General features: G+C 53.6%; 12 protein-coding genes across 12 annotated transcripts; 5 read left to right on the top strand and 7 right to left on the bottom strand.

Moving 5' to 3' along the window:
* Positions 1 to 441: 441 nt before the first annotated feature.
* On the top strand, positions 442 to 882 carry CLAFUR5_01667 (uncharacterized protein; the record flags this gene model as incomplete). The annotated part of the gene is made up of 1 exon (XM_047900815.1): positions 442 to 882. The coding sequence occupies one exon, from the start codon at positions 442 to 444 to the stop codon at positions 880 to 882; it is 441 nt and encodes a 146-aa protein (XP_047756817.1).
* Positions 883 to 1,087: 205 nt separating this feature from the next.
* CLAFUR5_01666 (uncharacterized protein) lies at positions 1,088 to 2,348 on the bottom strand (the record flags this gene model as incomplete). Its single annotated transcript, XM_047900814.1, has 2 exons — positions 1,088 to 1,574; positions 1,642 to 2,348. 2 exons carry the CDS (start codon positions 2,346 to 2,348, stop codon positions 1,088 to 1,090), a joined length of 1,194 nt encoding a protein of 397 aa, XP_047755801.1.
* Positions 2,349 to 4,362: 2,014 nt separating this feature from the next.
* Positions 4,363 to 5,346, bottom strand: CLAFUR5_01665 (Diacylglycerol pyrophosphate phosphatase 1; the record flags this gene model as incomplete). The annotated part of the gene is made up of 2 exons (XM_047900813.1): positions 4,363 to 5,054; positions 5,121 to 5,346. 2 exons carry the CDS (start codon positions 5,344 to 5,346, stop codon positions 4,363 to 4,365), a joined length of 918 nt encoding a protein of 305 aa, XP_047756815.1.
* A 366-nt stretch (positions 5,347 to 5,712) lies between these two features.
* Positions 5,713 to 6,600, bottom strand: CLAFUR5_01664 (ToMV susceptible protein tm-1(GCR26); the record flags this gene model as incomplete). Its single annotated transcript, XM_047900812.1, has 2 exons — positions 5,713 to 6,464; positions 6,513 to 6,600. 2 exons carry the CDS (start codon positions 6,598 to 6,600, stop codon positions 5,713 to 5,715), a joined length of 840 nt encoding a protein of 279 aa, XP_047756816.1.
* A 305-nt stretch (positions 6,601 to 6,905) lies between these two features.
* On the top strand, positions 6,906 to 8,240 carry CLAFUR5_01663 (UPF0261 protein; the record flags this gene model as incomplete). Its single annotated transcript, XM_047900811.1, has 2 exons — positions 6,906 to 6,938; positions 6,996 to 8,240. 2 exons carry the CDS (start codon positions 6,906 to 6,908, stop codon positions 8,238 to 8,240), a joined length of 1,278 nt encoding a protein of 425 aa, XP_047756821.1.
* Positions 8,241 to 8,904: 664 nt separating this feature from the next.
* On the top strand, positions 8,905 to 9,897 carry CLAFUR5_01662 (NmrA-like family domain-containing protein 1; the record flags this gene model as incomplete). Its single annotated transcript, XM_047900810.1, has 1 exon — positions 8,905 to 9,897. One exon carries the CDS (start codon positions 8,905 to 8,907, stop codon positions 9,895 to 9,897), a length of 993 nt encoding a protein of 330 aa, XP_047756822.1.
* A 315-nt stretch (positions 9,898 to 10,212) lies between these two features.
* On the bottom strand, positions 10,213 to 10,700 carry CLAFUR5_01661 (FK506-binding protein 2; the record flags this gene model as incomplete). The annotated part of the gene is made up of 2 exons (XM_047900809.1): positions 10,213 to 10,514; positions 10,574 to 10,700. 2 exons carry the CDS (start codon positions 10,698 to 10,700, stop codon positions 10,213 to 10,215), a joined length of 429 nt encoding a protein of 142 aa, XP_047756819.1.
* Positions 10,701 to 11,577: 877 nt separating this feature from the next.
* On the top strand, positions 11,578 to 13,708 carry CLAFUR5_01660 (uncharacterized protein; the record flags this gene model as incomplete). Its single annotated transcript, XM_047900808.1, has 2 exons — positions 11,578 to 11,640; positions 11,699 to 13,708. The coding sequence occupies 2 exons, from the start codon at positions 11,578 to 11,580 to the stop codon at positions 13,706 to 13,708; spliced, it is 2,073 nt and encodes a 690-aa protein (XP_047756820.1).
* A 307-nt stretch (positions 13,709 to 14,015) lies between these two features.
* CLAFUR5_01659 (uncharacterized protein) lies at positions 14,016 to 14,312 on the bottom strand (the record flags this gene model as incomplete). Its single annotated transcript, XM_047900807.1, has 1 exon — positions 14,016 to 14,312. One exon carries the CDS (start codon positions 14,310 to 14,312, stop codon positions 14,016 to 14,018), a length of 297 nt encoding a protein of 98 aa, XP_047757099.1.
* Positions 14,313 to 15,791: 1,479 nt separating this feature from the next.
* Positions 15,792 to 16,922, bottom strand: CLAFUR5_01658 (uncharacterized protein; the record flags this gene model as incomplete). Its single annotated transcript, XM_047900806.1, has 1 exon — positions 15,792 to 16,922. One exon carries the CDS (start codon positions 16,920 to 16,922, stop codon positions 15,792 to 15,794), a length of 1,131 nt encoding a protein of 376 aa, XP_047757098.1.
* Positions 16,923 to 18,710: 1,788 nt separating this feature from the next.
* On the bottom strand, positions 18,711 to 20,515 carry CLAFUR5_01657 (putative metalloreductase AIM14; the record flags this gene model as incomplete). The annotated part of the gene is made up of 2 exons (XM_047900805.1): positions 18,711 to 20,077; positions 20,137 to 20,515. 2 exons carry the CDS (start codon positions 20,513 to 20,515, stop codon positions 18,711 to 18,713), a joined length of 1,746 nt encoding a protein of 581 aa, XP_047757103.1.
* A 995-nt stretch (positions 20,516 to 21,510) lies between these two features.
* Positions 21,511 to 22,916, top strand: CLAFUR5_01656 (3-ketoacyl-CoA thiolase, peroxisomal; the record flags this gene model as incomplete). Its single annotated transcript, XM_047900804.1, has 4 exons — positions 21,511 to 21,581; positions 21,635 to 21,815; positions 21,873 to 22,032; positions 22,093 to 22,916. 4 exons carry the CDS (start codon positions 21,511 to 21,513, stop codon positions 22,914 to 22,916), a joined length of 1,236 nt encoding a protein of 411 aa, XP_047757102.1.
* Between the last annotated feature and the right edge of the window lie 48 nt (positions 22,917 to 22,964).

The following is a 22,964-nucleotide window of genomic DNA, read 5'->3' as shown; positions in this document are numbered from 1 at the left end:
TATCCCATCATGTGATTGATAGCCCTTATTGACAATGCGGCACGAAGCTCCCACGGCTAAAGCAGCGAATCGACGGCATTGCCGTCAGGAACAGACGGCGCCATCATGGCTGTGGCAGCAGATCACTGCCACGCCGTATAGCCACAAGCATTGAGCCAGCCAACGACATTTCACGCAGCTGAGCTTGACTTTGCTTGCGTCCTCTATTCTGATGGTGGAAGGTACATTCTCTGGTGTCACCCTACAGAAAGATCTGGGAATGTTTCCATTTCCAAACTGCTCAGCCCCGCGAGAGGATGGATAAAGTACGATTGAAGCAGACAAGCGTGCGATCTGCGGTACGAGCTCAGCCCTACAGGCTGGACTTTACATGTACCACGTCGAGACCAACTTGAACGACAGCGGTCCTACAGAAGACACACCCATATCTCCATCGCCAACATGTCTGCAAGTAGTAACCAAAATGGAGCCTCCAGCGACACGGCATCCACTGCGTCATCCCTCTCCAACGACACGGCATTCACAACAGCCACCCTTGTCAACCACAACAACAATGAACAACGCACAACCCTCACCGGCCAGCCCATTCCCCGCCAACAATACGACAGCTACACGAGCATGATGTACAGCCAAGGCGGCATGGGTCTGACTAACGCCGGCGGTGTCAACCTCCTCCCTCCTGGCTACACCGACACCAGCATGGTGCGCATTCCCATCAAAGTCTCTGACTACGCCCCACAATCCCCAGCGCCCAAGAAGAGAAGTCTCCTCAGCAAACTCGAGCACGATAATGATGTTGAGATTAAAGTGGTTGCCATGTCTCGCGGGGATTATCTAAGTACTGGATCAAAGGTGAAGACGGGAACTTCCGGTCTGATGTGATCGTACCACCTGAAGGAAGAGCAGAATGGATCCGAAAGCAACTCGATCTCAACGACCGCTGGCGATCCGAAGGCATCCTAAACGACGGTCCGGACAAACGCATCTCAGGCCCAGGAGGTCTCGTGATCGGAGTCGCAGGCGCAGCGATCACGATGTCATAGTATCATAACTTCGTACCCAACATATACACATCTTACATCGTACACTACCTCCTCGCCAACCCAGGATTTGCCATTTCTCCCTGCACAAGCCCGACTAGCGCCGCATGCACAGACGGCGCATCAAGCTTCTCGTAACTAACTTGCACCTCCCTCGTAACCGTGATGCCCTCGATCTCCTCGGTCGTAGTCGTCCCAAAAATCGCATCAAGACTCGACACACTCGCGCTCTGCGTTGAATGTTCATGGACCTTGATCCTCGAACTGTTCTTCGTACTGAGCGCACTTCCTAACTGAATATGCGACCTCCAAGAGGGCGGCGCAGCATCAAGGCGGTTGCGAGTCCCAGGGCGGGACACCGGGAGGCGGGGTCGCTTGAACAAGGGTCGGAGGAATGGGATGGAGGCGGTGATGATGACGATGTTGATTTCGACAGAGACCCATATCACATAAGAGCAGAGGTTATAGGTGTAGTCGGTTACTTCGCTGAGCATTTTGGCCTCGTAGGTTTTGACTATGGAGGAGATCATTGCCCTAGCAGAATCACGTGTCGTTAGAAGATAGTCCTGAGAGTGGAGAGAGTCGATTGGATGATACTTACAGGGTACTCAGGCAAAGTAAGAACCACAACGTCGTCTTAGCTTTCCTCGATAGCTTGGTATTTTCGATCAAGATAGCCGGGATGACAGCTAGGAAGCAGTCTGTAACCGTATTGACGGCCCCCATCAGATACTGATAATCCGTTTGAATCCTTGGATCCCAGCAGAACTTCTCGTAGTTGAGTTGCTTCTGCACGTGCCAGAAAATATCCAACTCCGTCCCACACTGGACATAGAACACCACAACCCCCACTACATTCACGGCCACCTGCATTACGATGAAGACCCAGATCGGCCAGATCCAAACGCGAGAGTCCGTCTTGGTGAGGTAAAAGATGGTACAACAGAAAGCTACCCGTCCGAGCATAGGGGATAGCCAGCCAAACATCAACGACAGCGCGCCGTACTTCATCGTTCCTTCGATTTGCGGAATGGACAGGTGGATTATATGCCGACCGAAGCCCTTGGAGATCGCCACGGTGACCATGACGGCGTGGACGATTCCCACAAGCAGTGCCGCGACCATGAGGACATCATCGTAGTAGAGGCGGTGGGCGCGTTGGAGTTTTGTCCAGATACGGAGGGCGACGATGATGATGGAGAAGGCGAGAAGGGTCCAGAGTACCTTTAGGAGGAGAGGGCCTTGGGTAACATTTGGCGCTTTTGTCAACTTTGCGAAGATTTTGACGAGTTGTTCCGTTGATGGCATGTCGATGTATGACGTGCGGTGTATAATGTAGCAGAGGTTGAAAGTCGTCGGTTCCCGGGATTTCGTCTACTAGAAGGCAGTTTTGGACACCTTGCTGGGTCTATCATCTATGGATGTCGTTTAGGTCGAGCACCAACGCTTATATGGCGCGTTGGCTTCCTCCCAGGGTAGGACCCAGATGGTGTCCTGGGGTCGAGAGATTGCTCGCAACATATCTTTCCAGGCCAAGAGAAAAAGCTGTTGCTCCCCTGCTTCGAACGCTTGGAGAGCGTGCAAAGGTCTCGAGAAGGAGCGGAAAGATCTGAACCAAGCGTTGCGAATAGAGGCATGTCATGGTCTTTTGGCAACTCCCGCACTCGCCAGATCACATTTGGGTTTGACCATTCAGAGTCGCTAACTTCCTTAGGCCCTGTATCGTTGCTCTAACGTCAAAATCCAATCCTTAAAACAGGCTTCAAGGCTAGGAGGTGAGCACGGAGCACTGCGTTGGCGTTAGATTCGCGATAGACTCCTAGTCCCGACCAGGAGTCGCTTTTTTGAGCTACGGCAACCTCGGAAAGCTCTGGGATACTCGTTATAACATCTGCAAGGGTCAAACTGGAGAATACGCCGCTCCGACAGCGAACATATCCTGGTCGTGAGAGGATATACCCGCGCGCTTGCAGTTCGGTGAGGGACTGAGGATCCAGTCTGACCCTTGCAGATGTTAGCCTAGTTTTTAGTAGCTTGCGATGTCAACGTTCGTGCGATATCCTAAGGCTAGCAGAACTTTTTTGCGGCCTTTATACAGCTTATACATACCCGGATTAAACAACGTAGCTAGAACTTACGGTACGCAGTGGGCTCGTGCTTTTGATTGTCAAAAGTGGTTAGAACCTGTGCAACGACACAGGGCCTTAGTCTAGCTCGAAGCCCTTGCTAGACGTTCTGCGGAGACGGGTGCTAAGGACCGGGATCGCGGTCTAAAGGTCGTTTGCAGATCGGTTCATTCTTGCTGCAAAGCGCTGCCGAGACAGTAACGGCAGTGCTCGCGCGGAGCGCGTGCGGACTTCGCACAAGTCGTTTATAGCGATATGAGGCTCAACACCGCGTGTTGATAATGCTCAAAAAGGGGAGATCTAAAGTGGCATCTATAATGTTCTCTCTATGCGAAGCTGTACCTAGGGTTGCCCGCCACATTGCCAGACTGGCCATTTGTTGCGTGGCTGTAGCTCGGCCATCGAGGCTTAATCTTCGGCTACAACGGCCATAACTCTGGAATCACAAAGTGACCTAGCGACGGCGATATAAGCACGATACTGCGTAACAACGCGTCGTGTAGTAATTACCTACCTCGATAGCACGTACCTAGCGCTTTTAAGCCCGATCCGAGAGAGCTCGACACGACGTTCTTGTTGCCTAAGGCACAATATTTGAAGGGGACCTATTAAACATCAATCAACAATCACGAGCTTAGTCAATAAGCCACGTACAGCCATCCACCTAGTGGCCACAGCCACTACGAGGCCAACGAGGCTGTTGCTTAATCCACGCTGGCCTTGCAACCCTAGCTGTACCTGGGATGCGATCTTATTTGAGCCAATAGTTGTCCTGCGATGTATCAATATATCGACAATGCATGTCTTCGCATCGTTCTAACTCTGTTCGTTCATGTGCCGTCGCGCCGGCTGTGGACATCTTCGGCATTATGACCGACTATGGACATGGAACCCTCGTGACGATCATCGATGAGCACTGTTAAGCCTCTGAGTCGTTGACTTTGGCCGTACCGATGTGATAGCTGTAGCCTTGTGACTGCTCATGACATCTTCGGTTCTGCACCATCCCAGCTATGTGATAGAAGGCTGCGACGCCTGGGGTACGTGGTTGGCAGATCGATCTGCTCGTTTCGATGCACGATGGATGCCAAGGTTGTCGGTCATTAAGCCGCTCTTGCACTTACCATGCAGTATTGAGTGTAGGTGCCAGAATGGTCAGAAGACGGCCAAAAATGATGATTGTATGTGTTGGAGTATCAATAATCTCGTTCGTCCTCAGCCATTTGCCGGTCATGACCGTAGCTTTCTTCTTCGTCTCGAACTCGCTGGAACCCGCTGTTCGGACTGGACGTGCCGTTAGCAACGGTGAGTGGTACGTACGGCTCGTGGCATTGCCTGTCAAGCAAGCTTGGGTAGTATCTTCTCCAGTTGAGATAGGCAACGACCATACCCAACACTGACCCGCTCACGACGTCAAACACGTCATGTCTGTAGTCCTCCAATCGTGATATGGCAATCATCGCAGCTCCTACCAGAGGCGCCAGGCACACCAGTACAGTGGCGAGGTTGGCTCGGGGTCGCAAGACATGCGTCTGACTAGCGAGCACGAGAGCAAGCCAGCCTAGACCTGCGAAGCTGAAGCTGCTGTGTCCACTGGGATAGCTCCGCCAGCCATCGTGTAGCAGGTGATGGTTTGTCTCTGTACATACATCCACCGTCACCATCTCATTTCTTGGAGTGTCGGCTCCTGGCTTGCATCGCGCAACGAGGTCGGGTCGCGGTCGTCCAATGGCGTCTTTGAAAAGGTCGGTCAGAAAGGTGGTGGTGAGGATAGCAATGACAAGCCCTAGCATAGTGATGTGCACTTTATTCGCGTCAGGGCGTAAAAGTACGGCCCAGGCCGCCAATGCAGCAAGAGGTATTGCGCCGGCGTAGGTGAAGAGCCATACTGTGGCGTGCATTAGCCACATCTTCCACCACTGCCCTGTCGATATGTAGGTAATGCATCACATACCAACGCCAACTCGCTCTACCTCTGCGTGCGGGTGCTGTATCCTGGGATCGTCCAGGCGAAATTGTGAATGGAATGGCTCGCCGAACAGCTTCAGCAGCACATATCCAGCGACCAGGACGGCAAGACCAAGGTAGTCGGCAGCGTGCGTCTTTCTCGAGAAGCGCTGGAAGGCGTCGAAAAGGCCGGCATCTTGTGCAGACGCCTTGCCTCTGTCACTGCTCGGCATGTTGTAGTAGATGGCAAGAAGAAGTGGTGGTCGCGGAGGTGCCAGCACTGCCAGCACTGCGGGAGGGTGCAAGGGTAGGGGGCCTCGTGACGAGGCGTGAGGTGCACTTGGGTGTTGCCATTGGACATATCTCCCGACTCATCCCTGCTCTCTAATGACACCAACAACGTTTTCAGACACATGACCGGGCCACCTGCAGGCACCTACGAGGCTCCCGTCTGTCTGATGTGTTACTCCTTTCGAAAGCAAGCACCGAGTACATGGCGTTGCGGCTGCCGACATCCAACTGCGTTGGCACTTTCACCTTTGACGCGTCGACGCGTGAAGCACGACATCATTGCTTGACGCGTGATTTCATGAGGCGCATCATTGCTTGACGGCGATCCTCTTGAAGTCCTGCGTTATGCCTGTGATGGCCTTCTCCACCGGCAGCCTCTCCATCGAGCTGGCTCCAAAGAATCCATGGATGCCACTGACCTTCTCCAGCACGTACTTTGCATCATCTGGTGCCGCGATAGGTCCGCCATGACACAGCACCATGATATCTTTGTTGACCTTCGTCGCAGCATCGCGGATGGCTTGGACCTCCTTCACGCAGTCATCAAGGCTCTTGCCCGACTTGGCACCTATCGACCCAGACGAGGTAAGGCCCATGTGCGCAACAACAACGTCCGCACCCGCCGTGGCCATCTTCGTTGCTTCATCAGCGTTGAACACGTATGGAGTGGTGAGCATGTCCATCTCATGCGCTATCCGAATCGCCTCGACCTCCATATCGAAGCCCATACCAGTCTCCTCCAGATTCGCTCGGAAGGTGCCATCGATCAATCCCACAGTGGGGAAGTTCTGCACGCCTGCGAAGCCCAGTTCCTTCAGCTGCTTCAGCAATCGAGTCATGTCTTTGAACGGATCTGTCCCGCAGATGCCTGCGATAACTGGAGTATGCTTCACGACCGGTATCACCTCCTTGGCCATGTCGACGACCACGTCGTTGGCGTTGGAGTATGGCATCAGTCCGGCCAGCGATCCTCGACCTGCCATGCGAAACCGCCCACTGTTGTAAATGATGATCAGGTCTCCGCCACCTTCCTCGATGAACTTGGCAGAAAGACCAATGCCTGACTGTGGTCAATAACGGGGCCTTGCACAAAGGATGCGTCACGTACCGGCTCCTGCTCCTACTATCGCTCGACTATCTTGTGTCTGCTTGCGGAACGTTTCCAGGATCTGCTTGCGATCTGTGGGGGGCGACATGGTAACGTTTATTCTTGATCGTTCGATATGTCACTGAGAGTATTCACGGCAACAGAATGCACACTGGAGGTTGTTCATATGTACCTCCGGGAATATCTTACTTCTGATGCGCGCACGAGCTGGTGCATCTTCCTCGCAGGATGACGCAGCAGCTGCACGACCCTGGCCTCCGCAGTCGTACCTGGAGCTTGTGCTCATGAGCTCCACCTCAAACACATCTACTACATAACCACACTGAGACTGACTGGAGGCAGTCGTGTTTTGATACAGCCTCATAGAGCTTTGGCAGAGAACAATCAGCAGCAATGCCTCATATTGTACTCCTCGGAACATGCGACGTACGTGCAAGCCATCACCCTAGGCTTCGTTATGGCTGACATTCTACCATCTTGAAGTCTAAGCTTGAAGAACTTCTCTTTCTCAGAACGCAAATCCTCAAAAGCGGAGGCGATGACACGAGGGTAACACTGGTTGATGTAGGACGATCGCCAACAAAGCACGAGTTGATCACAGTATCACAAGATATGTTGACCTCCAAATATGGCCCACTCGAAAGACAAGACTTATCATCACTGGCAAGAGGAGATGTCATAAAGTACATGATCTCTTGCGGGCAGAGCTGGCTCAAGGAAGCTTTTGCTGTTGGCGAGCAAGTCCAAGCCAAAGCTATACACGGAGTCATCAGTGCAGGAGGCACCGGTGGCACCTCTTTGGTTTCCGGCATCATCAGAAATATCCTGCCTATCGGATTTCCTAAGCTCATCGTGAGCACTGCTGCATCTGGAGACACTGGACCTATCGTCGGCGAGACGGATCTGACATTGACGTATTCTGTTGTTGACATCGCAGGAACCAACTCTCTGCTGAGACGCATTCTTTCGAACGCGGCAGGAGCCATCTGTGGAATGGCAAGAGTTTATGAGAAGTCACTGGCCGAAGAGACATATGGCAAGCAACGGAAGCGAGTCGGCCTAACAATGTTTGGCGTCACGACGCCTTGTGTCGACACGGTCCGACAACACCTAGAATCCACTTACGACGTCGAATGCTTTGTGTTTCACTGTACGGGCCATGGCGGGAAAGCTATGGAGCGCCTTGTTGAGCAGGGCGAGCTGGACGCTGTGCTGGACATCACGACTACAGAGATCTGCGACTACCTCTGCGGTGGAGTCATGAGTGCTGGAGAACATCGACTTGAAGCGTCGCTGGAAGCCGGCATTCCTTGCATTATCAGCCTTGGCGCAACAGATATGGTAAATTTCGGTCCAAAGGCGACTGTCCCGGAGAAGTATCAGAATCGCAAGCTCTTTGAGCATAACCCAACTGTTACGCTGATACGCACGTCGCCCGATGAATGCAGGCAGATTGGCGACTTCATCGTGGACAAGCTCAAGAATCACGTCAGGAACTCCAGCAACGTCCAAGTAGTTGTGCCGAAGGGTGGCGTGAGCATGCTCGCATCACCTGGTGGCCCGTTCTATGACGCTGAAGCAGATAAAGCCATCTTCTCTGCAGTTCGTGAAGGCTTGAGAGAGACCGAAACGGACTTGATCGAGGACGACCGCGCTGTGAACGACGAGGGATTCGCACATGATATCGCAGAGCGACTTGCAAAGCTGATGGGCCTTGTTCGTCAATGAGCCAAGTCTAGCTCGCCTAATGCTCTACGGCTATGTCCGGCGCACAACGCATGCAAAGTCATAGCTGACTAAACCCGGCTCAGAGAGCTTCGAGTATGTCTGGCGGGACAAAGCATTCTCTCCTGTAGGGCTCTTACGTTGATCTGTTGCTCAAGACATCCGGCTACGAAACAATTCGGTGGCGGGACTGTGAACTCTATGCCTCGAACATTTTCGATGCTCATCGACGTGTAGTCAGCAGCTCCGGACAAGAAATTCTGGTCGGGCGCGAGAGCGAAGCACAACGCCACCAACGCGAGATGCAGGGCGTCGTTATCTAATTGGCCGCAAAGCACTTTCGTAAAGGACGCGCTTTCGGTGTACCGCAGCTCCGAGCTTGCTTTCAGCCGGAGGATGTTTCTAAGCTGTACCTGTTCCTGACAAGAGGATTGCAAACGTGGAGACCATAGCTAGACTACGTGCAATCCTGCAGCGTTTGATGCGTGCGGGCTAGGCCAAGAGGTCTGGCCTGGGAGTATGGACAGGCTACAGTATAAGAAAGGCTGAGTCGGCTCCTGCTACATTCTGAGGTGCACATAATCACCCAGAAACTCCTAAGACACCCACACAGTACCGATCATTGCAGAACAATTCGGAATCTACTACGACGTCCAATCGATCCATCATGTCTGACAAGAAAGTCATTACAGTGTTCGGTGCCACTGGCAACCAGGGAGGCTCAGTCATAGACATCGTTCTGGCGCGAACAGAGCTCTCCTCCAAGTATGCTCTCCGCGGTGTTACTTGCGACCCCTCCAGCTCCAAATCCAAGGCTCTCGCCGACAAAGGCGTCGAAATGGTCAAAGCTGATCTTGACGATGTGGAGGCCATGAAGCAAGCCATCAAAGGCTCCTACGGCGTCTTCGGTGCCACCGACTTCTGGGCTATCATGGACAAGCAACGAGAGATTCAGCAAGGCAAGAACATTTTCGAAGCTGCCAAGTCCCAGGGTGTCAAGCATTATGTCTTCTCAAGCTTGCCGCATGTTGAGAAGCTTACGAATGGCGAATTGAAGCATGTCGAGCATTTCGATGGCAAGGCAGAAGTCGCGGAGTACATTGAAGAGAACAAGGGCGATATGCTTGCGAGCTACTTCATGCCTGCTATATACGTCTCCCTCACAGGTCAAAACATGCAGCGGGCTAACATGTTCTACAGGTTCATCACTTTCGTCAAGCAACAAATCCGCGACGTCAATGGCACACCAACCCTTGCTCTTCCCTTCCCATCCGAAGACATTGCCTGGCCCCTCCTCGACCTACGCCGCGATAGCGGCGCATACGTCCTAGGCCTCTTCGAATCTGGAGCAGATGCCAACGGTGCTCGCGCCCATGGCGTTAGCGCATGGACCACACCGAAGCAACTTGTGGCAGCTGCCAGCAAGGAGGCTAGGAAGGAAGTCAAGTTCGCGCCACTGCCGGCTGAGGTCTTCGCTGGGGTTTTGCCGGAGAATATCAGAGATGAATTGTTGGAGACGATGTTGCTCGTGGGCAACTACAGCTACTACGGCCTTGGCGAGGAGAAGAAGCAGGAGGAGCATGGTGGGAAGTGGTTGGTGAACGCGGATTTGATTAGTATCGAGGATTGGGTGAAGAGCCATGGCCCTTGGGAGCTTTAATGGCAGCGAGTAGTCATAAAATACTACAGCAGAATTCATCGCGATCCGATGAGTTGAGAGTATGTCCATTGTGATCCTGCCGCAAGACGCCGTTGCGTCGCACAGACGCCTGATGAGGCTGGATCATGGAGGGTGGCGTCGTCGTGCAGACAAGTAGCTTAGTATCAGGGAAGCTCTGCACTTACTCACTTGCAGATCGGAGCCCGTCCGAGGTATACGTGATATGAGAAACAGACGGGTTGTTTCGCGAAATCGTTGTCGCTTTATCTTAGCTTCTCCCCAACCTATCTTCCCACCCAGGCTTCGTGCCCGCACTCACAACTCTTTCTGTGCCTCTGCCTTGGTCTTGCCGTTGATTCCCATCAACTCAATCTCAAAGATGAGCACCGCACCACCTGGAATTGGTCCCACACCGCGATCACCGTATCCATACTCTGGCTGAATTGTCAACGTCCTCTTGTCACCAATGCACATGCCCTGAGTTCCCTCATCCCAGCCCTTGATGACCTGACCTTTGCCAACGGCGAAGTCGAGAGGTTGGTTGCGGTTGTAAGAAGCGTCGAATTCGGAGCCGTCCTTCTCGAGTGTGCCGCGGTAGTGCATGGAGATCTTGTCGCCTGAATTATCGCAAGTCAGCATAGCTCATAGTGTGTTACAGGGAGGATTGTGTTGTTACCAATCTTTGTGCGCTCGCTGTCTGCGCACTCTTCGGAGTGCGTCTTCTCGATGTTCAACGGCTTGTCAAGTGCCAATGCGCCCGCACAGAAGAGAGCGACAGCGGTGATAATGGTTGTGAACTTCATACTGGCGGTATTGCTACTGTCGATGTGTTCAATGTGTAAAGAGAAGATGTTAAGAACTTGAGCTTCAACGTGGCTTTACCGCCTGTTCATTCACACGCATGCAAGGGACCGCGGGGCTTGGAAGCTCGAGCCATGATCGACGGGAACGGCCCGAGAAACCCACATGGTGATCGACAGTCGTTGTCAACGACATGGCGATGTAGGCCAGAACGGTAAAATGTACTGCTAGTAGCCATGCAGTTCATTGGAAGTGTCACAGGAAGCTTGATGATGGTGACACATGCATTCGTGCGATGGAAGATGTTACTTGCCCGATTGGGCAGGAAAGGCATGTGAAATTGTCTTAGCGCGAACATGTTATACTGCCTCGTCCACGAGCGATATCCCCAATGCAGCCAGCGTCGAGAGTCCCATAAGTCGACTCAATTTCGGAGTAGATATCTCCCAGAAGTGAATGCTGCATCGCTTTCCTTCATCCAAGCATAGCCGACAGACAACGTCATCATTGGTGAATGGAAGGTAAATGTGGCAGATGGCTCGAGCTTCACTGAAGCCACGCTTTTCATGATCACGATTGTTACAGCTTGAAGCTCTTCTACCATTGTCAAACATCATAACTCGGTATTGTCAACTAAGTTGTATTGTTGCGATACATCTCTATTGTCCGAGACCAACGGACTTCGTTGCATAAGAGTCCGTCTCTTCTCAACAACTTCGACTTCCTTCCATCACCCGAGACATCTCGCCCGAGTCCCTTTCACGACCAGCGACTGTCTCGCGAACAACACCAAGACCGACCACGTCTACGATCGCGTCCATCGCTCACGCCCCTTCTCGACCCTCCGCGACACCACATCTGAGACATCCTTCGGCGAAGATGGCGAGTGAAGCGAGAGCCGCAGCTGCTACCCAGCGGCGCATGCAAGAACACTCGAGACTGGTAAGTCGCTGTTTGCTATCCTCGACTCGAAGCTTCTCCATCTAACACATCTCACCAGCCTTCCACATCAGACTTTAAAGGCATAGCGCGCCCTTCCCTCCAAACTGGCAACAACATGCCTACAAGTATAAAGCACAAGCGAGACGCCGAGCCACACCCATCCCACAAAAAGGCGAGGACGGACATGCCACCGCCGTCCCCACCACAACCATCACAACACAAGTTCCAAGTTCCTGGCGCCGTGACACACAGTATGGCGAGTGCTCTGAAGTCTGCAAAGGACCCATCAACCGTCACCCGCAACAGCACATCTGTACCAAACATCTATAGCAATCGCCCGAACACTTCGGCCACCACTCCATCATCCTCAGGCACCTCGAGCACGCAACCAAAGAAGCGCAAGCGCAACGATGGCGCAGCGACACAGAACACTTCAGCCAAGAAGTCTCGACAAGAGTCATCGGACGAGGGCGGAGAGCAGTCCATGCGCGTGAAGAAGGAGGCGTCAAGGAAGACGACCGTTAACTCCAAGCCAGCAGCGATGGCCGAGAGCACCCGCTGGATCTGTGACCGCTGCGGTGTCGACCAATCCAGCAAGAGTAACAAGAAGCGCCACCAGAAGAGCGAGACGTGCCAGAAGCTCGCCCACGAGCGCAAGTACGGAGTCAAGAAGACTTCACCAACACCAGCCTCGAAGCAAGGTGCGAAGCAGGAGAGCAAGCCCTCCTCACCAGACCCGCAGAAGAGCGCGACAGCCGGTGAAAGCCCACGAAGCCGACTCGACTCCGTGAGCACCAAGCGAACCTCCGTCTCGCCGGGACCAGAGAAGTCCATCCAAAAGGATGAGACATACCGCGTCGCCACATCTCCCTCCAAGCCCACAGAACAGGCCAAGGAGCCCACACCTACTGCGATGCCAATTGGCTTGAACAACATGCGCGGAGTCTCGGTCTCAGCCCAGAACGCCGCACTCCAGATCCTTTTCCACACATTTACAGATAAGGAGATCGAGCAGCTCTGCGCAGGCGAGGAACCAAAGATGTTCAACCTGAAGCCCGAGGAGCTCCTCAAGTACGACAGCCCCAGCCGACCCAAGAAGCGGTCCATGTTTGACATGAAGTTGAAGGAGGCAAAGGATAAGATTGTCAAGACTGTTCTCACCCCGGAGGAGCTCACCGATGAGCAGGTTCAAAATCCCCAGTACGTCAAGCCCGCCATTGCTCTTGGTCCGTACATCGGCCAACTCTTCAAGAAGATGCGAGAAGCCGAGAGAAGTGGCGAGAAGATCGAGCTCACTGCGATGATGGTGCAGACTACCTTCGCTCTCTCGGGCAAGAAGTTCCGTGAGAGCATTAAAGAGACGGGTGTCGACCTCCAAACCGCCCTTGATGGCCGCAAGTACCTCGACGTCTTGGAAGAGAACCAGAACGAGGATGCCGGCGGATACCTTACGAACCTGACCGAAGCTCTCGGTAGGGAGCACCACTTCATCCTCGAGAAGTTCAAGATGAAGACCCACTTCTTCGGCCACTGCGACAAGGACAATTGCGACGGCAAGCACCAGGAGCTGAAGACGTCCTTCGCTCTCAAAGCTACCGTTCCGGCAGAGAAGTATGATCTGGCCATCGACGAAGATGATGGCGATGTGTATGAGACCGAGATACGGAATGCCACCGGATACATCATCCAGGAGGCAGTCAAGTATGACGACTTCCGTCAAGTCATCTGCCCAGTAGTCGATGCTGACGGAGAGCCATGCGAAGGCGAAATGGAGGTGAAGCCGTGCGTCATCCAGTATCCCGACTACTTGCTGGTGCCACTTGAGCGCGAGGATGCAGAGGCACCACTACACACCGTGAACCTCATCTCCACCATGGTGGGAGACCAGAAATACCGCATGACCGGTATGATCCAGGCAGATGACAAGACGGACCACAACGTGGCATTCCGAGAGGTCGAAAAGAAGTGGTGGAAGCTCAGAGACGAGGACGTCGAGAGTGCGACTCCGGCACAGCTGCAGGACAGCGTGAGGCGCAAGTGTGTCTTGATTTTGATGCAAAAGGTGTAAGGACGCAAAACGTTGGAGACGAAGAGTTGGCGCAGTATGTTGAAGGGCTTCGAGATTCCCGGCGCGGTCTGTTAGGAGGGTTGTGGCACTTAAGAAGGCCGATACAGATCGCCTGAATAGCATGCTTGAGAAATGTGGCTATGGCCCTCTTGAATGACCGCTTCCCGTAACTTCTTACTCCACATCGTGATTACATTGGCGGTGGCCATTGTGCCGGTCGTGATCTCATGAAAACGGCGTTGGAGTGCTAGTGTGATCTGCCGTCTCTGCTCGAATGCTGTAGTTGATTTGTAGTGGTCCCTCACCATCATCGTTCTCGCTTCAGATCATTCGGCTTGTCGTCGTCGATTATTATGATCGGCTTCGTGTCCTGGCATTTGGTCTGGGTCGGTTGTAGCGAGGGTCCTGCCTTCGTTGGCGAGGATGAGGAAGTCTTGAAAGCGGCCCCTGATGTGGCGTTGTGCGTCCTTACAGGACTCGTCCTCAAAGGCGATGAAACTGATGGCGGCTGTGGCGATCCTCTCTTCTTCTCTTCCTCAGAAGAGACTCTTTGTGATGGTGGTAGGTGTCTTGCGGAAAAGCTACGCCTGATGGGCATGCCCATCGTTGCCTGCCATCAGTCAGTAATGTTGATCCCGGCCAGTCGATGTTGAGATCTCATGATCAGCAGCCATCAGTCGTGGTTAATGTCGCGAATTGTCGATTCTGCCGAGACGAACAGCATATATTCCCCACAGCGCTTGTGCAGGTCTTGGCCAAACCTCAGAAGGCGCCAAGTTCTACAAGATAGACATTTATGCTCCTGTCGTACATCTACGCACGTGCAGCGACAAAGTCGGTGGTCTCACAATACGATACATCTTCGGCCTGGGTCACGGAAAGTATGTTGATCGGGGCTGTCATGATAGCCACCGGTCTTCGTGGCCGATCTGAGGAAGTTCATGATTCTTTCTTCGCGCGTCCTGTGCAGCTCGAGGTGCTGCATATCGATGCCCGTCGCTCAATCACTGCCAGCCTGTCTCGATGCCGTCTCCGTGGTAAAGCTTGGTTCTCGACTCGCCCACGACAGGGATTCCAGGGCACGTGCCTGTCTTGGCCGCGCGTACAGCAATGCGATCAAGGCAGGCAGGAACGCATTGCTTGCAGCAAGCATTTACAGCAAACAACACGGGAGGGAAGGACAAAGGCGAGGGATGCACTGATAAGCTTACTCGGCGATAATTGCAATGTAAGTACAGCTAAGTATCAACCTTTGTTCTTTCGTGCATCTTTCTCGCTCGCCTCCGAGGCAACGTGGACCAAGTAAATGGGACGTCTAGTAGAGGGAACAGAATCTCGCAGTGCACAAAACCAGTGACAACACAATGTTTCGGTCAAAAGGAGGAAAAGATTCATCTGCAGTAGCGAAAATGGTGTTGAAGTCCGCCGTTGTTCCAGCCTTCCTCCTTCGCGACCATTACCACAACTTCAGCATGCGCGCGCAGCATCCAGATGCAAGTAGAGAGTCAGGAGTAGCTCCATAAAGCTCCAGCGTTTCGTTCCGCGAGCTCAAGATTGTCATCATTTCTCCAGCAAAGCTCCAGCTTGCTCAGTAGATGGTGTTAAAGTGGGGATCGTTGTCACGCCTTTCGTCGGTGATGACCCTTTCAGAAGTAGGATGTCGTTTCGGTGATGATATGTCGCCACTGATGAGCCAGTAATGTCTTTCGTAGTAGTTCGTAAGGTTTGAAATTGTCGTCACGATGTCGATGATGATGATGATGATGATGATGATGATGGTGGAAATGAGAACGCCGCACCCATGTCAATCCAGGACTTCGATCAGCACTTGATCGAGGCTGGTGCCCAGTGTCGTCCAGTTCCGTGTTCCCAGAGATGTCGCAAATAAAAACACAATTCGGGGTATCCAGTAAGCGAAAACGGTGAAGAGAGAGGTAAGAGAGATAGAGAACAGCCACCCATGTCAGTCCAGGTTCTTCCATCAGCACTTGAGTGAGAAGACTGGTGCCCAGCTGCCGTTCATAAACAAGAGGTAGAGAGGTGTGGTGATGTCGTGTTATCCGTAACGCCGGTGAGTAGACGCTCACATGCTGCCCATCTTGATGAGAGCTGCGATGGCTTCGTGTTCCTCCGGAGTCTGCATAGCCGGAGTGATGGTGTTGAAGCCGCTGCCATAAGGCAGTGAAGTAGATTGTGAAGAGTGGCTGTTGAAGTTGTTGTTCGATGGTCGGCGTTGCCAGCTCTTCTGAGCAAAGCGACCGTTGTAGGGAATGCTGACGGCACGGACTGGCAGTTGTGGAGCGTTGGAAGTGGGCAGTGAAGCCTCCCGCAACGCATCGACGCCAACAGCAGCCCAGTCCTCGTCGTCGGTCTCATCGTCCAACGAATCGGAGTCAGACTCTCCGTCGAGAGACATCTTATCAGCCGCCTCCTCGAGTGGGTCCATGTCGTCCATATCGAGTTCGTCCTCCTCTCGAAGACCATGTTCGGTCCAGCTGCCACCATAGTAGTGCTCTCGATGCTTGCCGTGCATGTGTACAGCAGGCATGTTGACTCCTGAATCGGTATGAGAGACGGCATAGCTGCGCTCGCTTCGCGGTGGCGATAGGTGGCCGTCGTTGAAGGAGCCGACGGCGGAGTCGCGCGACGATCCCTTGATATGTGCATCCCATCGACCCCAGCCGGTCTTGCAGAACTCGACGTTCCCGTCAAGTCCACCTCCCGATCGGCTTTCGAGGGCAGCCACGACGATGCGACGTGCCTTGGCCGGTGGGATGCGAGAGAAGCCGGGCACGGTCTGGCACAGCTCACCCATCACATAGCGGATGGGTCGAGGTCCGTTACCCAGCATGATACCTGGAAGGTGATGCTTGGCGAGCATGCTCGGGGTAATGGTGACTGCATCGTCGAGGTTGGACAAGGCGCCTTTGCTCAGCGGCATGCCGCCTTGTTGGATGTCATCGTTCGGAGAGTCGTGTCGATCCTCCAAATCCATCTCTTCCGTGATGTCCATGAGCGGTGGTGACATGGCACTGGCATGGTTCGGCCAGGCGGCCAGTTCCGGCGAGATGGAGTTGGGAGGCGTCAGCAATGCGCTGGCAGCCCTTTCGTAGCTGGCAGTGCCGGAGTGGTCTCCCGCAGGGCGCGTCTTCGGGATGGCGCGCGAGGAGGACTGCGAGGCCAGAGCCATCGCGATGGAGGACACCTGAGCCATGGAGTCGGTGTTGGTTTCGGGAGAGCTCTCCTGTGGGCGCGGGTGAGTCAGTGTTGATGTCCGACGTGTTGTTGCGCAACGAGGCCGCGGCGGCAGGCGGCAGGCGGCAGAAAGGCTGTAGACGTGTTTGTAGGGGCTATGCGACTCACTTGACGGTGCAAGAGGGCCTCTGGCGGTTGCAGACGCGTGGTGCTGGTAGTCGACCTGCTTGATAGCTGGGCCGAAAGCGGAAAGCTGGATGCGATATGCAACGGAGCGGGCTGAGCGAGCAGGTATGGTTGGTGGTGGTGGCGGTGGCCTGATCAACGGAGCGTTTGCTGTTGGTCAGGGAGAAAGAGGGGACGAAGCTGCGTGTGGTGGTTGATGTGATTTCTTTATTGTGCTGTGCGAGTGGAAACGAAAGGTGGAAACAGGAGGAGCGTCGAGGCGTTGTGTCTCATCGCGCCTGCAAGTTGCGACACACGCATGAGATTGGCTGCATAGTTCTAACGGCAGGTGATCGAGCGCACAAAGGTTGCGGGCTGCGGCATGGATCGGATACATCATACATGTCCTGCAGGCTGCAGCAGATGGTGCACGTTTGCGCGCTTCTCCAACATCACTGGTGGCAACTACATGTATAATGTATTGCTCAACGTGGTCATTCGGTGGCTGTTCCGACTTCGTCATCTGCTAGTCTCACTCACGGCCGCATGTTTGCCAGCTTCTTGGTACTGCACTGTAGACGTGGATGCGATGTCGTCGCCGCCTGTTTCTTGTCATCATCATCATCATCACTATCATCATCGAGCGCCGCATCGTCGCGTCGCACAGTCGTCACGGGTCTCCCACATCGAATTCCGCAGCAACGCTCCTAATCTCGCCTCCATCAGCCTCTTATCAGCGACGGCTGATTCAAGCTCCCAATAGGGCAGTGACCAGTCCACAGCTGCAGCGTATTTCCTATCAAACAGTATCGCGGCGCTTGGCCGGGCCCAGTACATAGAATATGTAGCTGGAGCTGCCCCTCCTTCGCGATGCATCCCACGGCGGAGGTACTGCTGTGTGTACTGTACAAGATACATTACAGGACCGAAGCCGGAGAGAGACGGGCAGAAACCCGGCTCACTGCCTCCAGAACATCGAACAGGTGGCACGTGTATTCCAAGCATCCACTGCGCCGAGGACTGAATATCGACCACTGCTTCACGTGTGCCATCTGCATCGGCTCCTGGTACCTTCGGGCGCTCTCATCGTGTTCCTGGCCCAGACTCCAGTGGTGGTACAACGTGCTGCACTGACTCGTCCAAAGCGCCATGTACTTCTAGCGAGGCACAGCTTGTGGGCACCTCGGCGCTCCTGTACGAAGCCACCACCACAGCTTGTCCTTGTTCGTTGTCTCGGATAGCCAACGACTGCCTCCACAATGACCAAGACACCGCAAATATTGATAACAACTTCCGACAGTGCCGTGACGATTGCGGGAAATCTTGGTCCCGGGCGCACACGAATATGGAACGTTTCCGTCGTACTGATGACTGTGCTGTGGCAGTGTCGATAACAGCACATCAGCTCGGTCAACGATGCTCCGCATACATTGGTGCCTCAATGTGCTCACAACACCGAAAGTTGATGCAGCAGCACGAAGCACGAAATCCGAGAATTCCACGGCCGAACTCAACGAAGTAGGCAACAGAAACGTAGGAGAGCATGTCGTGTTGCAGTCTTGACATCACGGACATCATCTGGAGAAACATCGTACATGTAGGTCAGCATTTCATACCTACTTTCCCACAGCATAGATGACATCTACGTTGAAAAACTCTCGTCCCATAGCCAAACATCCCTCCCCCGTCTCACAAATCTGCCCACCTCCCTCCTCAATGCTTTCCCCAAACCTCTCGGCCCACAAACCACAACAGCAATATTCTCACCACTACTATGCGTAAACATCTGCTCCACAACCCTCCTCAAATCCGGCCTTCCTGCATGTACAACAAGCCCACTTTCTTCCTTCGCCTCACCTCCATCCCTCCCCAACAAATTCTGCTGCTCCTCCAACTCGATTCCATCCTCACCCTCGCCTACCGGCCCCTGCTCATCCTCCTCTTCGCCTACAGCAAAAGTTCCACCAGAGCTCGGAGTTGCAGCGCTGACGTCTTTCGTGAGATGCACCTGCAACCTCTCCACGAAGCCTTCCCGCTCCTTCACATCTTGCGGCAGAGCCCAGGAGACTTCTGCCATAGATCGAGCAGTCCAGATGAAAGTGACACGCTGACGTCTGTGGCTGCCCTTGCTTGGGCTGAGGTCTGAGAGAAGCTGGCGGTAGAGCGGAACGATGAAAGTTGCGCCGACGCCGCCGGCTAAGACGAGGATTCGGTCATATTGGAGGAGTCTTTCGGGGTGTGATGCGAGACCATAGGGACCTTCGGTTGTGATTTGTTGCGAGGTCTTAGGGTTGGAGGCGAGTTTTGCCGTATTACCGTCCAGAATGCGAGCTACAAACCGCAGATTCCCGTCGATGGACGGCATGGAGCTCACCGTGAAGGGGTTACTCTTGAAGGTGCGGAGGAAGGGGTTGCCTGCCAGGGACAGGTAGGCGTGTTGGCCGGTCTGCCATCTATGTGCTACTTTTCCGCTGACAGGTATGTTGATCTCGATGAGGTTGGCATCTTGAATTGTCTTGACGGATCCAGTGTGCGTTTTCGTCGTCACCGCACGAAGGACGATGTGAAGGCCGTACACGAGCAACGTCTCGTAGACGTAGACCCGGACATGATTCACATGAAAGTACAGTGCAGGAAGCACAAGTGTAGCGAGGACGACGTGAACGATGTAGAACACCCGATAGCTCCAGTCTCGAAGTGGCTTTAGGGCTGTTGTGCCAATGGCCGTGAAGGCAAGGATTCCAAAGATGCCGCAAATGATGTAGAACTGCGTAACCTTGGCCAGGAGGAGATTCGACTGAATATAGAAGTTGAGATAGAGAGCCACGTGAGCGTAGAACAGCGCCGTGATGATTCGTCCAAGAAGCTGATGCAGTGCTATGAGACTTTCATGAGAACGTCTGGTCAGCAGCTGAAGTGGAGAGTAGGGCGACTTTAGGGACAATAGATAATGGAAGGGCAGCTGAGATGCTCCAACTGCTCCCAGACGTTTCGTGAGGTGGAGATAGTCTATACATTGTACTTAGCTTGAATGTCTCTAGCTTTCGCAGGTGTGATTCCATGCTCACCATCCCCAGTCTGCAAGAACGACAAAACCACTAGCCAAAGCGTCCAGATGCCAGCTCCCAGTATTTCTCCTCTCGTTCCAATGTGCAGCCCAGCATACTCGACAGAGTCACCGCACCACCACTGGAACTTCCTCCATCTCGCTGCTATGCCGGGCACGTTCAGCCCGTGGCCCAGCCTCGATGCTTTCACATACGGCGAGCTTGGCGTCTGCAGATCATCTTTGCCAATCAATCTGGACTGCGCCCAGCCTACGAGTCTATATATTTGCAATGCTAGGAGAGGCACTAGAACAGACACCTGGGCTAGGAAGCCGTACCAGTCCAAAAGTTCTCGTCTTTCCAGCTGCTGCTCGTGGGTGAGGTCCGCGAAACGGTACATCGTGGCGGTGGGTTGTTTTCAGCGAGATAACATCGCCGTCACGACAAATTTTCAGAGCTTCATGATGGCGCTGTGTTATCTCGACAAGGTTGCTCGTCGGTGTTGGAAAGTGCAGGGGCAGGGTCAGCTCGGCCGAAACAAAGAAGGTGTATCTTCAATAACGGACTCTGTTGGGACTAGCTTGGCACGAGTGGAACGCGTGATACATTCATCGTTGTCTTTGCGTCCTGCTCCTTCCCAACTATCATCACAGACCCGAATGTAATCCTCTCATCAAGACTGACAACCAGCTACGGTATGCCTTCAACTGCCTCTGCGAGAGCTACTCGCGGTCAGACAATGCTTCTTGAGCGAGTCTTGATCTCAAATCAGTACTACAGACCACACATTCAGGAACCTCCTGACATCTCGCCCACTCTCGACGAGTCAGAAATACAGATGCGGGTTAATATGCTCTCAGTCAGCGTGGGAGAAGGAAGGTCAAGGGCGCCCTTCCAAAAGACCAGCCTACGAAGAGCGACCGTCATCCACTGTATCAGCAGGAAAGCCAGGGAAGGGTACATGATCGTGGCCATGTCACCAATAGGCGCTGCTGTTGCGGGTCTGGCTCTTGTGCATGCATCTCAGCGATTGATAGACCAGCAGCAAGAAGCAACATGACGTTTGTGTCGCGTTGTGGGCAGAGGCGACACGCATCTTCTTGTCTTCTAGTCGCATTGACCTCACAACAGTCTGCATGATAGTAGCTTGCATACGTGTACAGCCTGCTGTATGCCATATTCACATGTCAGCCGTGGCGAGCCATTGCCTGAATTCTATATGAGATTCAGTAGGATCGACTCGTCTCACCGAGCTCGATGACCCTGGGACGGGGGCTGGTGAAGTATACAACTCAGCCTCGGCTATCTCAGCTCGAAGGAAGACCTCACTTCAAGCTGCCTTTGTATGCTCTACTGCACGCAACATTCATAGTGTCGAGAAAAGCTACAGCAAAGATGACTACCACAGATCGCCTCAAGTCCGTACTGTCGCAGATTAACCCAGCGACAAGCGCAGTCGACCAAATGTAAGCAGTACAGAGCCTCTGTAGCTGGTGCTTGACACTTACTGTGTCAACAGATGTCAAAAGAATCCCGACGATGTTGTGATTACTTTAGCCATCCGAACGCCACTATGCAAGTACAAGAAGGGCGGCATGAAAGATACGACGCTGGATGATATGGTCTTCAAGCTGCTCGAACAAGTCCGAGCGAAATGTGGCATCGACCCTGCTCAAGTAGACGATATTTGCCTGGGCAATGTAAGTGCTCGCCATCATCGACCACTCCGATCTACTGTCCATACTGACCATCATCAGGTCAACGAAGGCAGAGCAGCGCACTACTGCCGTGCTGCGGCCTTAGCTGCTGGCTTTCCAAACACAACAGCGGCATCAAGCTCCTCCCGCTTCTGCTCCTCCGGCTTGACAGCAACTTGCCACATCGCCAACGAGATAGCAAGCGGCATGATCGACGTCGGTAAGTCATCGCCCCGATCCATCTCTCTTCCACCACTTTCGTGCACTAACACGACACCAGGCATCGCCATCGGCGCCGAATCCCTCAGCGAAGGCAACCAACGCCTCCCCCGCGCGTTCGCTGACAACATCATGAAAGACCGTGAAGCCGAAGACTGCATGCTCCCTATGGGCATTACTTCGGAAAATGTTGCCTCAGACTTCAACATTACCCGTGATGAGCAGGATCGCTACGCAGTAGAATCCTACAAACGCGCCGAAGCAGCCCAGAAGGCCGGCCTCTTCAACGACGAACTCGTCCCTATAACCGTCAAAAAGGACGGCCAAGACCTCCTCATCTCCCAAGACGAAGTCCGCTGGGGCACAACCTTCGAAAACATCAACAAGCTCAAACCCTCCTTCACCAAAGACGGAAAGTCCACACCCGGCAACTCCTCGCAAATCACAGATGGCGCCGCTGCCCTTGTCCTCATGCGCCGCTCAAAGGCACTGGAACTAGGTCAACCGATCCTTGGCAAATACGTCGCCACCTCGATCGCCGGCCTGGCACCTCGAATCATGGGAATAGGGCCATCGATTGTGATTCCCAAACTCCTCTCCCGTCTTGGTCTCGACCTGCACAAAGACGTCGATGTTGTCGAGATTAATGAGGCTTTCGCAAGTATGGCAGTGTACTGTCGCGATAAGCTAGAGGTCGACTGGAGCAAGATGAACCCTCGCGGAGGAGCGATAGCGCTGGGACATCCTTTTGGCATGACGGGTGTAAGACAGATTGTGACGGGGCTGAGTGAGTGTAGGAGGACGAAGAAGAAGGTGTTGTTGACGAGTATGTGTCTGGGCACGGGGATGGGTATGGCAGGCGTGTTCGTCAATGAGGCTTTGTGAGGGGATGGTATTACATTCGGTTGATCCTCAGCCTTCCAACACGATCCC

This window comes from Fulvia fulva, chromosome 1 (genome assembly GCF_020509005.1).
Source record: "Fulvia fulva chromosome 1, complete sequence".
Taxonomy (NCBI): Eukaryota; Fungi; Ascomycota; class Dothideomycetes; order Mycosphaerellales; family Mycosphaerellaceae; genus Fulvia; species Fulvia fulva.
The sequence above is the reverse complement of the archived record's forward strand: the minus strand, read 5'-3'. Positions and strand labels throughout refer to the sequence as shown.